The 13374-nt window shown below is 36.8% G+C and overlaps 1 protein-coding gene across 7 annotated transcripts in view; it reads right to left on the bottom strand.

Annotated features, from left to right (window-relative positions):
* Nucleotides 1–13374, bottom strand: part of RPS6KA3 (ribosomal protein S6 kinase A3) — a 124884-nt gene that overhangs the window by 51929 nt on the left and 59581 nt on the right. For all 7 annotated transcript variants that reach the window (XM_073357139.1, XM_073357159.1, XM_073357129.1 and 4 more), the window contains 4 exons: nt 12222–12328; nt 4458–4495; nt 4001–4143; nt 378–448 (listed from right to left, as the gene is read on the bottom strand). In XM_073357139.1, the coding sequence (XP_073213240.1) occupies nt 378–448; nt 4001–4143; nt 4458–4495; nt 12222–12328 (359 nt within the window). The remainder of the gene's footprint in view (nt 1–377; nt 449–4000; nt 4144–4457; nt 4496–12221; nt 12329–13374) is intronic.

Raw genomic sequence — 13374 nt, forward strand, 5'->3', positions numbered from 1 at the left:
ACAGGAAAAGATGACGGAGACTATTTTCTTAAAAGATGGGATTATGTCAGAAATGTGTAGAGTTGCAATAAAGAGGAAGGCAGAAGAGGATAATGAAATCATGGGCACAAAATTGGGAAGAAGATGGGGCTGGAGAAGATATTGTTATAAATTAGGGAAATATTAGATTAAAAGGATGATATGAAATTCTTTGCAACTGGTAAGGGAAAGGATTGGAGGAACGGGCAAACTAGGTGGGTGGAAAAGGGAATTTATAAAGTGGAATAGGAATAGGGAGTGAGGATTTACCAATACCTTGGAAAATTAGGAAGGAGAAGAAATTAGATTTGCAGCCCAGAGGGCATCCCTGTAGAAGACATAAGTAAGAGTGTACTCACTTGAGAATCATAGTCATGGTTTCTTTTCTGTCTTTCCCTTGGAAAGGTAGAGTACCCGTGAGCATTTCAAACTGTACAGAGTAAAACTTGCATCAATTACATTAAAAGACTTGGACAAAACCTAATTTTTGATAAAACTACTTAACAGAATAATATTTTAAAAGTCATGCATATCAAAAATTAAGACTTTGCAAAGCAACTGCTTATGCTACAAGTTTTAATTATTGCAAAGACCTGGAAGCACTTACTGAACTTACGGTTGCAAAACAATTTCCACCATTACTCTGTGTTCACATACTTTCTGAAAAATTCACCTTTTTATCAGCTGCAATTCTCTATGCTTGTTTTTTCCCCTAAATACAACTTTCTTTGGGAGCTTGAGCAAAATAACTTTAGTTATCTGAGTTTTTCAAAAATACAGTTTTCCCAGGTAAAAAATATTGCCAGATGTCTAAATAATGGTGAAACAATATAAATAGTCTTTACTAGGAAAAAAAAAGTAGTTGGATAATGAAGTTATTCACAATTAAAAAGTGGTTATTGCATATGGGGAATGTATGAGGACTTACAAATAGAAGACCGGCATTGTACATGCATACATATTTTACAATGCCTTTTAATGGGCAACCGCCACTTTTAAAATACTGTTCAATTCTGAAAGTGACTGTATAAAAGAGGTTTGCAATATTGTAGCCTTGTTGGTCCCAGGATATTAGAGAGACCACGTAGATGGGTGAGGTAATGTCTTTTATTGGACCACTTTCTGTTGGTGAAAGAGACAAGCTTAGTGAACAATAATCCGACTACATATGCAAATGCAGTAGTCTCAGATACAAAATATGCAAGTACAATAGCACTCATGCAGTTCTTAAAACCCAGGCCTAAATAGCTAGCTTTTTATAAAAATTATTTCATAAAACATATGAGATGCTGCCAACTTAACATAGCAGTTGGAGCCTGGAATTTTGCATTTCCTGACTTTGGAAACAAATTGTTCAACTAACCATTTTATTCTATTTAATATAATGCTAATATAGAATAATTTCACTACTTCTCACTTTGCTGAACTACAAATCTGATAATCTTACCACACTTCCTGGCACGGTGTGCTGGAGAAAGGGCTAATCTTATCACAACTTTATTTTTTAAAAATTACTCTGTACATTCAGTTGTGTACTATGAAATACATAACAATTAAATGTAAACTACCTATATTTATCAAATTAAAATAACAAAGTAAATTGTATTGCACAGTATAATTATTTTCTGAGGTTTACTTATTTCTAATCTGCAAACTTTGCAATACACAAGTCTCACATTTCGTATGAGTTAGTGAGATTCTATTTATGAGATATTTCATAAAATGTGTAAGTTCCATCAACAAAAAACTAAACAAAGCTAAGTTATCCTCTTGTAATTGGTGTTCATAGATGTCATTTCCACAGATTTTCATCTCAGATCTCTCTGCCCTCCTCCCCAAAAGACTACACAGGACCCAGAATACGATTTTCAAAAATGTTCAGGATTGGCCTTATTCAGCTCTTACTGAAGTGAATCCTAAATACTTTGACTTCAGTGGGAGCAGACTTCAGCCAATGCTGAGCACTTTTGAAAATCCCACCCTAAAACGTTAAATTTTGATAACTACAGTGTCTAGCGCACACACACACACACACTATCCTTTGTAGGTGTGTACACGCAAGTGCATGCGCACACACACTTTTCCACCACGTGACTGCTTCTTGTAACTGACGCAAAGTGAAAATAAACAGGATGTGTGAATGGGAAAGCACACACTGGTGAAGGAAATTACATGATGTGAACAATTACAGTTATTGGTGACAGAGTAGCAGCCGTGTTAGTCTGTATTCGCAAAAAGAAAAGGAGTACTAGTGGCACCTTAGAGACTAACCAATTTATTTGAGCATTATTATTATTATTATTTGAGCAGAGTTACTGGTGAGATCATCTGTCTCCTCTACAGTTTTAAGTAGAATTCCAAGTATTGCACGCCTTGCCTACCATCTATATAAGGGACTGCAGGAACGAAGGAGCAATTTGTTTTAGTAATGGTTAGGAAGAACTGTTTTACCAAAAGAAGCTACTGAACAAACAGGTTTTAGCTACACTGGGTAGAGGCTGAAGTAATTATGAAGACATCTTGCACTGGGTTCCTCAAAATCAGCAAAATAAGATTAACTGAACATCCATTTAGATAGCTCATGTTCCGAGATAAATTAACTTAAGGAGTCAGAGATACAGGCTACAACAAATAAATATTTTATGGAAAGATACACACACTTTGACAAACTTCCATAGTATTTGAAATAGTTTTTTTAAGTGTTAGACTTCTCAATTCACCCTCCTGCAAATCAACAGCCCAAGTATTTTTAAGAAAAGTGCAATTGGATTCTAAAAATGACATTCAGCCATGTTTTGACTCTTCATGGTTTCCAATTTTAACATGTTCAGTTCAAACATAAAGACTTTTTATTATTATTATTTTAGTTACTAGCTCTGCAAACTCAATCTGGGATTTAAACCAAATTATGTTCTTTCTAGCTTGTTTTCCATCCATATTAAATTACACTCTGATTGCAGAATCTTAGTTTTTTTCTGATGATGCCCAAGCCAGAAAAGAATACAGAGCACCCTCACTCAGTATTGGCTGCACAGTGCTGGAAGAAGTAGTGAAAATGTATTCTTGTTAGTCAAGTATGCAGATATGACTCTGACAAACCACAAATGTAAGATCTCTTCAGTGATCAGATGCCTTTTTTACACAGTCATTTTCCATATCACAACAGCATTTTAGATATTCAAAAGGTGATAGGGTATGTTTTCAGATCTAATAATAAAGAGTCTCCTTATCAGATCATAAGGCACACACAGAGACTGTGCTGTCATAATTATACAGGTATTGCAGAAGCATCAAAAGATAAAAAATCTTTCATTTTTAAAAACATCATTTGATCTTAATGTTAAAAAAAATCATACAATGATTTTTAAAGTATAAAATTCTATTTGGCATTCCTAAACTTTCAAACATAATCCTTTTTTCCTTTTCAAAAATACCTGCATTTGTTGTAAATGTTAAAAAAAAAAATTCTGTCTGGTAAAATTTTGTCAATTTAATGGAACTTATTTTTTGATGAAATATCATATGCATGGCCCTTCTAAGCAACAGCTGAAAGTCTGTCATCAGCTCAGTGCAACTCTAAATTCTATCTCTGTGCAAATAAAGCAGCTTTCATTATTCCGTTAGTTTGAAACTGAGATCGCTAACGTGATCAGAAAATTTTACTTCTAAAAACTTTTTCTGTGATTGAATTCAATTTTAAAGTTTCAAAATCTGAATCTATATGGAAAATATTTTTCACTTTTGAAAAGCAAGCTTTTCTGAACACTCATTTTTCTATCAGTCTCAGTTAACAGTCATAGGCACACAATATTCCATTGAAGCAAAAGAAAAAAGGTGGAATGATATCAGTGATGTGATGAGATCTGAACCACGCTGTTGAGCCAAACTGAACAGTAGTACTAATTACCAATAAATTCATGTGACTGGGTTAAGCCAGTCATAACCCACCTTTTGCTATGATTTCTATTCACCAGAAACCTACCATTAAAACACCAAAAGACCACCAGTCTGCACTCTGTGTGTGACCTCGTCGATTAACTACCTCTGGTGCCATATATTCTACTGTCCCACAGAAGGAATACGCTTTCTTTTCATGATCGATCGACTCTTTGCTTAAGCCAAAATCTGAAAAAAATATAATCTGAAATGAAATTTTCCTACTGGCTAAGAATTTCTAAGCATACAAATATAACTAACACAAAAGCTATAAAACTATGAAAAAAGTCACATTAGTGGTCATATCATTACTTTTTATTTTTTAAATCAGATTTCTTATTTAAATAATAACACTTCATTTAGTCCATGTTAAATATCACCATCTGTTCTGCAAAATTACTTGCAATAAAAAAGAAAAAAATCAGATTTTACTATATTCCTTTAAAAAACAGACAACTTATGAATTAAAAACTTTTCATAATCTGAAATTTATTTTTACTTACCTGTCAATTTGATATGTCCTTCTTCGTCAAGAAGTATACTAAAAAAAAAAGGGCAGTTGAAAGTATCTTTTAACCTTGTTTTAGAAACTGTACTGACAATCAAAAGAACTTTAAATAAGAATAGAACTTTAAAGAGTAACATCAACAAACAGACATGTAACAGTGAAAATCTAAGGAAAGAAGAATAAATTTTGGAATTTACAGTTATAGAAAAGGGATATATTTAATGAAATTACAAAAACATGCATTCAGTGTGTTGTTTTCTAAGGCCCCGTTCCTACAAGCTGCTCTTCTCAGAGAGACTCTTGGGTCTGTGCTGGGCAGTTTGCAGCATCAGAACCTAATGAAAGCCAAAAAATTCAGAAGTTGCATCTCAATCCTAGTTATATACTTTAACATGAAAAATATCTGTAAAGACAAAGTCACAATAATAAAAAGCTAAAGATTTCAGTGGACAACTTTTTTCTCCTTTGATTTTTTCTTAGTAAAGAACGTGAATGAACACAGAATCTGTCTCAAGAATTCCATATAATTGAAAGGTATTTGCTAGTAGTCCACATGGCAGCAACAGCTCTTTAATCCTGAATTTTCTATCCACGATACTCAAAGTGAGCAGGGAAACTTACACACAATATTGAATATTTTAAGGACCAACACTGTTTCTTTGAAGCATTTTTTTTATATAACAAATAGCTCCTATATAGTGCTTTTCATGTGTATTATCTATCTTTGGAGTTTCAATGGAAGTGCTAACAACTTTAAATGGATGCTGTCAAGTTCCTTTTAAACCTATACTTAAAGCTGTGCTGTGTTGCCATTTATTTTTATGCTTCCTTTGGACTTGATCTTGTAACATTCTGAGTGCCTCCCTTCAGATTCTAAGCATCATCAACTCCCACTGAAAGAACAGGAGTTTAGAGTGCTCAACATGCTATAGGATCAGGCTCTCTATGAGAATTAAGAGACCGTATACATTTAAAAGAACAACTCATATAGTGGGAATGAGGACCTCAACCAAAACTTCTAAATAATTTTGACCTTTGCTAGTTAACTCTGAGACAGACACGCCCAAGGCTTAAACCCAAGAACAGGAAATCTACGAAGGATATATCATTTAGTCAATGTACAACTTCTAGAAAGTACGGTGTGCCTGATTTCATTTTTTCTATTTTAGCTAGAATTATTAAAACATTTATTAAAAAAGGAAACTGTTACAAGATTGAATGGAGTAATTTTTAAAAACAGTTTTATTATTGCTTTTATTATTTAAAAGCTCTAAAGCTCCCCTTCCTTGATTTTTTATCCTCTTACTTTTGGCAAACAAGTTCTCCCCACTTCTGTATTTTAAAAGGATCATAAACTAACTTCATTCACTTTCTTGTTTGCACAGTAGTATTGATGAGGCCAGCAAAGATTTGAAAATAGTGTTTATTTATTAACTTGTGCTGCTTCTAGTGGTAGAATACCTGGCTATGCTCCAACTATGTAGGAAGCATCATGGATCCTATAGAAAAGGTGGTTTTGAAAAGCGATTTACTTCTCAGACTGGGTGTGGTATTTTTTAAGTATATGGAAGACATTCCTCACCAGCTTAGAAAAATGTTCTTACCAGTAAATGGTATTTCTTTGATGAAACCAGCTCAGTTTACAATTTAACGAGTTTTCATCCACCTCACGGTTGTATAGATGTAAGCAACCAATAGAAAGTGCAGGATTTTAGAACATAATTCATGTGTCCCCAAGTTCCTCCTGAGCACGCTACTAGCCATTGCCATAGCACTCATTGGAGTAGTTACAAATAGGACAGAAGACAACTTATGCTTTCACCAAGGCACGTATCAGGTTAAAGAAGAGCTCCATTAGAATCAACAGGGAACATTTATGTAAAACCAAAAAAAGACAAAATGAGACAACATTCTGCAAACAACACTGTCCTAAGCACAATACCTTTCAGAAAAGGGGAAGGTACTAGTTACAGAATGAACACAGAAAACAGTTCCACTGTAAGTTTGGTCATTGTGGACTGAGCTGGTTTCATAAGAATACAACCATTTCTGGGTAAGAAAAAGTATCTATTCTTTGAGTAAACCAGCTTAGTCTATAGCAATCCCATTTCCACAACACGGAGGAATTACTTTTCAAGAACAAAGTCAAAGACAATGCTACCAAAAGGAGCACTAGGAGTAGATAGGTATCTAATTCTATCATGCACAGTAAGGGCATGCATGTGAAACCAAACTGCCAGTTTGCAGTCCTCTTCCAAAGCAACACTCTCTCTTCATTAAGAGGCATAGGAATTACCGTACTGGATCAGACCCGTGGGCCATCTAAGCCAGTATACTGTCTCTGACAGTAGCCAGCACCAGATGCCTCACATGAAGTTGCAAGAAGCCCTGCAGCAGACATACATGAGATAAACTGGTGCTTATCAAAGTCTCATCTGAACCCCTAATAGTTAGAGATTGGCTTATGCTAGGAAGCATGAAATTTTAAATTACTTTAATTTTTTTCATTAACTGTAACTGGATATTCTTGTTATCCATATAAATATCCAATTCCTCTGAATCTTGCATCAACAACATCTTGAAGCAGTAAGTTCTACAGTCTAATTACGTGTGTGAAAAAGTATCAGTTTTGTTGCCCTTCTATTTTATTGTCCTGTCTTATGTAATAAGGGAGAACAGACACTCCCCACATACCTTTGCTATACCACTAATTATTTTGTATACTTTTGTCCTGACCCTTATTACATGTGTCTTCTCTCAGGTAAACAATCCCACTCTTTTCATGAAAGGTTTTTCCATTTCCCTAACTCATTCTTGTTGCCCTTCTCTGAACCCCCTAATTCTGTAATTGACTTTTTGAGATGGGGTGACCAGTACTAAACACAGTAATCCAGATGAGAATGATCACTGATTTATATATTAGCATTGTAATATTTTCTGTATTTCTCTCCATCCCATTCCCTATGCATCCTAATGTGATTTGCTTTTTTTAAATGCAGTTGCTCATTGAGCATAGGTTTTCACTGAGCTGTCCACAAAGATGACCAGATACTTTTTCTTCAGTTAATACTGTCAATTTAGAACCCAGTAAGGCATATAAGTAGTGCTAAGCTTTCCATGCTATGTGCATTACTTTGCATTTATTGACTCTGAATTCAATTTGCCATCATGTTGACCATTCACATAGCTTGGCTAGGTCCCCCTGAAGTTCTGCACTGTCTTCTTTGGATTTCTCTCAATAACTGTGTGTCATATGCAAATTTTGCCCTCTCATTGCCTGAGTGTGTCTAAGGGACTGCATCCCATAAGGAATTCACTCTTCTTGAATGTGTCCTCAGGTGGGCTCTTGATTCTGATCCATCTAGACTAATCATTTTTGTGAGTATTGTGACCCTTCTTAGAACCTACACAAAAAACAAAAGCATTCACTGACCCTCAAATCCTGGGTCCTACTGATATGGAAATTCAAGGCCCTCCTGACATCCAGGGAATGAAGACAATTCTTCATAACAATGGCAGAAAAAGGGGGGGAACCACCACTTGATTTTGATGGAAAGTGGTAGGACACCTATAAACAAAAAAGGGCAAAGAGTGAAGAGCCACCGTGTCTTTAGGAAACATAATTTATAGAATTTGATATGCTGGAATGGCCAAATACAGAGTTTGCCAGCCCTGATTAAATGGGCAGGTACAAATAAAGGGTCTAATGGGAGGTTTAATCCATAGCTGTACCTGAGAGAAGTTTTTTGTAAGGAGCTGCAAAACCCATAATAAATGGGTATTCTGTGAGGGCCAAGATTTGCTGCCTCATGAAATATATGGCAAGCCCAACCTGAAAGTCCAAACCAACCTGAAGAATGTGAACAAGGATGGGAGTCACCATGTAGCCTCTATGTCCTGGAACATATAAAGGAAGAGATTCCACACTCTTCAAAAGGACATCATACCTGGGTTAGGCCACTTGCAAACTGATTTAAATTTCCTGCAAAGCAATGGGTTTGGAGTGCCACCAGATTTCTTTCTGTGTCCAGTAAAATAGCAGAAGGGTCTCCAGGAACACTTGGTTTGCTGATTCAAGTAAACTACAACAATGAAGTTGTCTGTCCAGACTAGGAGATCTTTCCTGGCAGAATTCCCCAGAGGGGAAACGAAGACTTCAATAAGCTCTAATCTTTTAAACATTTAATGGAGCTGGACTCTAAGTGAGACCACTTCCATTAGACCAACTTATTCTTTTGTTATTTTACTAGCATCTAAAGACCCCAAAATAAGACTACCATCCTCCATCCTGCCCTCCCCCCAGCCACATGTTCCTAACTGGAAAGATTCACATCTCTGATCAAAACCACTCACCAGAATTTGCCTAGGCAAGTTCCCTTTAGGGAGAGTGGAGCATTAAATTCTGACCTTAAGATGACTACTTATTAATTAGTTTGGGTCCAAGTATGATTGACTGCAGCTGTTCCTGATTTAATCTTGAGAGTCCAGAAGTGGAAGTGAGGCTGAAGTATCACTTCAAGACAGGGTCCAACTAGCTGCATCTATTCCCAGGAGAAGCAGATAGTATTGCAGATTTGAACCCAGGTAGTTTGCTTGACTTTCCTCTAACAGGATGATTCTATCAAGATGTGTCCAGATATTGCATCTGGAGGCAGGCTAACCTTTACAATAAAAGCAGGAAAATATTTATTCTTTACTGAAATGTCCTGGTCTAGACAAAAATCTATGTAGATATGAACTGCTAGTCTATGCTTCCACAGGTGTGCTGTCATTACAACCAATGGCTTGTCAAAGACTTAAGGCACAGAGGACATACTGATGTGGAGAGCAAAATACCAGATTAACTCTTCTGAAGTAAAAATGAAAGTACCCATTACTTCTTGGAACTAATGGAATATACAGCTAGACATTCTGCATGTCAACAAAAGTCAGAGCATTTTTTAGGGCTATGGTTAGGATCACTGACTGGGTGGGATTCCATCTTGAACCATATATGAGGTTCAGAATATGCCACTCTTCCTTGGAGTCATTGCTCACAATGAAATAAATAGAATAACCCAGCATTGCTTATTTGAGTGCATGAGTCTTGGAACCTATAGCCAGAAAGTGCTGAAAAGTCTTTAGAACTACTGTCTCTCTTGCCAGCAGGAGTGAAAAAGCATAACAAAGTAACAGACGCTGAGAAGGGATACCCAGGTAATCCACAAAGAAGATGGCTCTCTTAACCACTTGTGACATTTGTTCATATGTGCTTTAAATAAAAAGAGTGACTCCTAATCTGTAGACTTTTCAGGTTCTCCATACAGTCATAGGTCTTGGAGAAATGGGAACTGGGTTTCCTGTCCCTACCTCTTAGTGTCATGCCTCTTCTGCTACAGGATTAATAATTTTATCTTCTGATCTGTTTATAGAAAACAGTGCACAATCTGAAGTTACGTCAGAGATGGAACCTTGAGGATTTTCTTAAGAAAGCAGAGTTCTCACTCTTGTTTAGTCCTTAAGAACCCGATTAAAAAGCTCCCCAGAAAGTCTATCCCTGAAGAATGACAGAAAGAACGAAAGAAAGACAGAAAGAAAGCCATAATACTATATTTAGCAGACTTGTTCCCTCCTTCTCTAGGACTTTAGCTAGAAGGCTCAGGAAGCCAGTATGAGGACACCAACAGCTATGATGGGAAAATTGATGGAATCCTCTTACATATCAGAGTTATTTAGAAGATACCAAGACTTGCAGGACATGATTTGAAGAACTCTGAAGGGAGGGTTCATCTGGAAGAGTATTAAGTTCAGTAAGATATACAAACCAGGACTCTATCTAAGCAGAAGGAATGACTATAGAGCCAGATGTGGATAGGAAAAATAAAAAAAAATACATCTCTTTGGTTTTGCAAGAAATCTTTCAAGATAGGAAAAGAATTACTTCCTGAACAACAAACAAATGCTAAATCAACTTTGGGAACAATGGCCCAGAATTAAGCTTTGTCTGTTGAGAGCTTATACTGCTGGCAAGTATTAGCAAGATAAAGTGAATATTGGGACAGAACAGGTATAAATCAATGTTTTCACCATTGGATGAAGTGGGATAGTGTTATCCAGCTCACTTTCCTCAAAGTTAATAAGGAGGACATTCCTTTGGTAGGAGGATAAGATGCGGCAATTCTGTACTATTCCTACAGAGAACAGATTAGTCTTCTAAAGTAAATTAGGGGGTCTGAACTGGGACCTCTTTATAAAGCAGTCACATTTCATCATGAGAAATCTGGGTCATTTATATCCAAGCCCATTAGAATTAGAGGGATAAGAGTTAGAGCACAGGGAGTGGGTACTTACAGCACCGTGTTTCTAGATATGGTCTGACAATATGGCTTTTAACAACTAAAGCCACATTATAGGTGGGAGCTGTAGGTTTATGACTGAAGAGAGGAAGTCTTAACCATGGCCTCTTTCCCCACCCCACACACATTTTAACTGCAACTGGCTTCTTGCACTTTACAGAAACGGGGCAGGCACATTCTTCTGGGATCTGACAGCTACAAAATCATTTGCAAATCAGACAGAAAGCTCAAGGAATAAGGCTAAGATCACCCAAGATAATAACACTGTTAGCATAACTGCATGTTACCTGGCCTAAAGCCCTTGAGGAAGAATGAACTGTCAGATGAAGCACTGATGAGAATTTTATTCCCATTTAGACACCTCTCCAGAGGATAGTTCAAAAATCCAGCATTGAGAGCAGAAAGACTCAGAATCCAGACTGCAGTTCCCAAGGGGAACAACTGTTTTCCTCTTTGCCGCCTCCATTTTATGTTAGTATTAACCCCCACCACACACACACGCACACACTCTCCCACAAAGACCTAGATAACTGGGAAAACTGAACTAAGGAAGGATATGAAACCAAGAGAAGGAATTCAGTCACCTGTGCTCATCTCTGAGTGAGGCAAGGATGATTGGGTTATTGAGATGGACATCTGAATTGGCATCCCAAAACCTTACAATTTCAGTAGTCACTCATGCCGGTTCAGCATGACAAACAGAAACCCATTAAGTTGCGGACCGAGTCACTCACTCAATCAGTTTAAGATAGGTCAAAATTTCTATTTTAAATTACTGGACTTGACAATATTGCTTTAAATCATGAATTCCATTTTACGCCTCCCTGCAATTTACATTGAAAGCTAGACATGGACAGTTTTTTCTACCATTAGTTTTCAAATAGGTTTTGTAAGAGTGCATAGGCTCAAACGTAACCTTAAATCTTGTACTATGCATTTTTTTAAAACTTCAGCCCTTCTTTGAAAAAATCTGTTTCATACAATAAAGGCTGCAATATTGATCAAACATACACCTGATGGACACAACAAATCAAGGCCACTGTTCCTCTGCATATTGACTGTGTGATCAAGAGTATGCTGTGCTCCATTCCGCTTTTTAAAGTACCTGGAAATCATGGGCTATGTATATTTCAGTATTTCTTTTCTCACAGAAGTGCAGCTGTCAGGGAGAGCCCAACAGGGCTACATATGTCCAATATCTGGCATACCAACTTTGTGCCAGCTGCTTATTTTCCTACTTGAAACATTATCACACTTTTTTTTAAAGCAACTTTCACTGGTTAGCTTAGAGAGCCACTAATTTTAAATGGCTAATAGTTATAAAGATAATAATGCTTAGCATTTATATAATGGTTTACATTGTTGAACTGCTATATAAAATATTAACTAATTCATACATTGCATTTACTAAAATGGACTCTTACTTCTCTGGTTTTAGGTCCCTGTATATTATTCCAAGACTATGTAGGTGGTCTAAAGCAAGTGCTAATTCAGCCAAGTAGAATTTGACATCTTCTTCTGTGAACATCACCTGAAAAAGCAAAATAAGAGATTTTTAAAAAATCCTCCATGCTAAGGGAAAACCACAAAAAGCATCAACTGAATGAGCCATTTGTATATATGCACTGTTCTTGTAGCCATGTTGGTCCCAGGATATTAGAGAGACAAAGTGTGCGAGATAACATCTTTCATTGGACCAACTTCTGTTGGTGAGAGAGGAGCTTTTGAGCTTACACACAGCTCTGTGACCTGAAGAAAAGCTCTGTGTAAGCTTGAAAGTTGGTCTCTCTTACCAACACAAGTTGGTCTAATTAAAGATATTACCTCACCTACCTTGTGTCTCTGTCTCCCATATAAACAATCACATCTCTTAAGGGCTAGGGCTGTCTTTTCTACATTGCTGGCATGTGTATGTGGAGTGGATGTGAACTCTTGGATCTGTGCACTCTTATTTTTTCCACATTTCTAAAAGCTTGTGCTGTGAACTACAGCTGGTCAGCTAACAGAGAAACTGATCTGTCAAACAAATTATTCATTGAAAAATGGCAAACTTTTAAAATAGTTAATGCAATAAATAGTATGTGACTAACTCTGATATGTGCTCTCCAAATTACATGCCCACACATTATGTAATGGAGCAGAAGGCAGGTGCAATGTGTATTCCTTCCCTACACTATTGGCATCATAACTGTGCGCTCAGTCTCTACTGGCCCTAGGAGGAGGAGGAATTACAAAGTCCACTTTTGAGCTCTGCCTCCCAGCCATTAACCTAAAAGCAATAGGCCATGGGTTTACATGGATGACTGAGAGCAGTGTTCTGAAGAATTAAAGGACATGGTGTTTAAAAAAGTCTAATAATGGTCCAGTCCAACTCCCCCTGATGTCAATGGAGTCTTTCTTTTTACTTTAATGAGAGTTGAGCCACATCTCAAGGCCACAATTCAACACACTAGCTAAACACATGGCTAGCTTTAAGCATGCAACTAATCCAATGACAACCGTGGAACTACTCTTGCTCAAAGTTAAGCACGTGCTTAAGTAACTTGCTGATTCAGGGCCTTCATAAATATCTTCTGT

The sequence above is a fragment of the Lepidochelys kempii genome, chromosome 1 (assembly GCF_965140265.1).
Source record: "Lepidochelys kempii isolate rLepKem1 chromosome 1, rLepKem1.hap2, whole genome shotgun sequence".
Classification (NCBI taxonomy): domain Eukaryota; kingdom Metazoa; phylum Chordata; order Testudines; family Cheloniidae; genus Lepidochelys; species Lepidochelys kempii.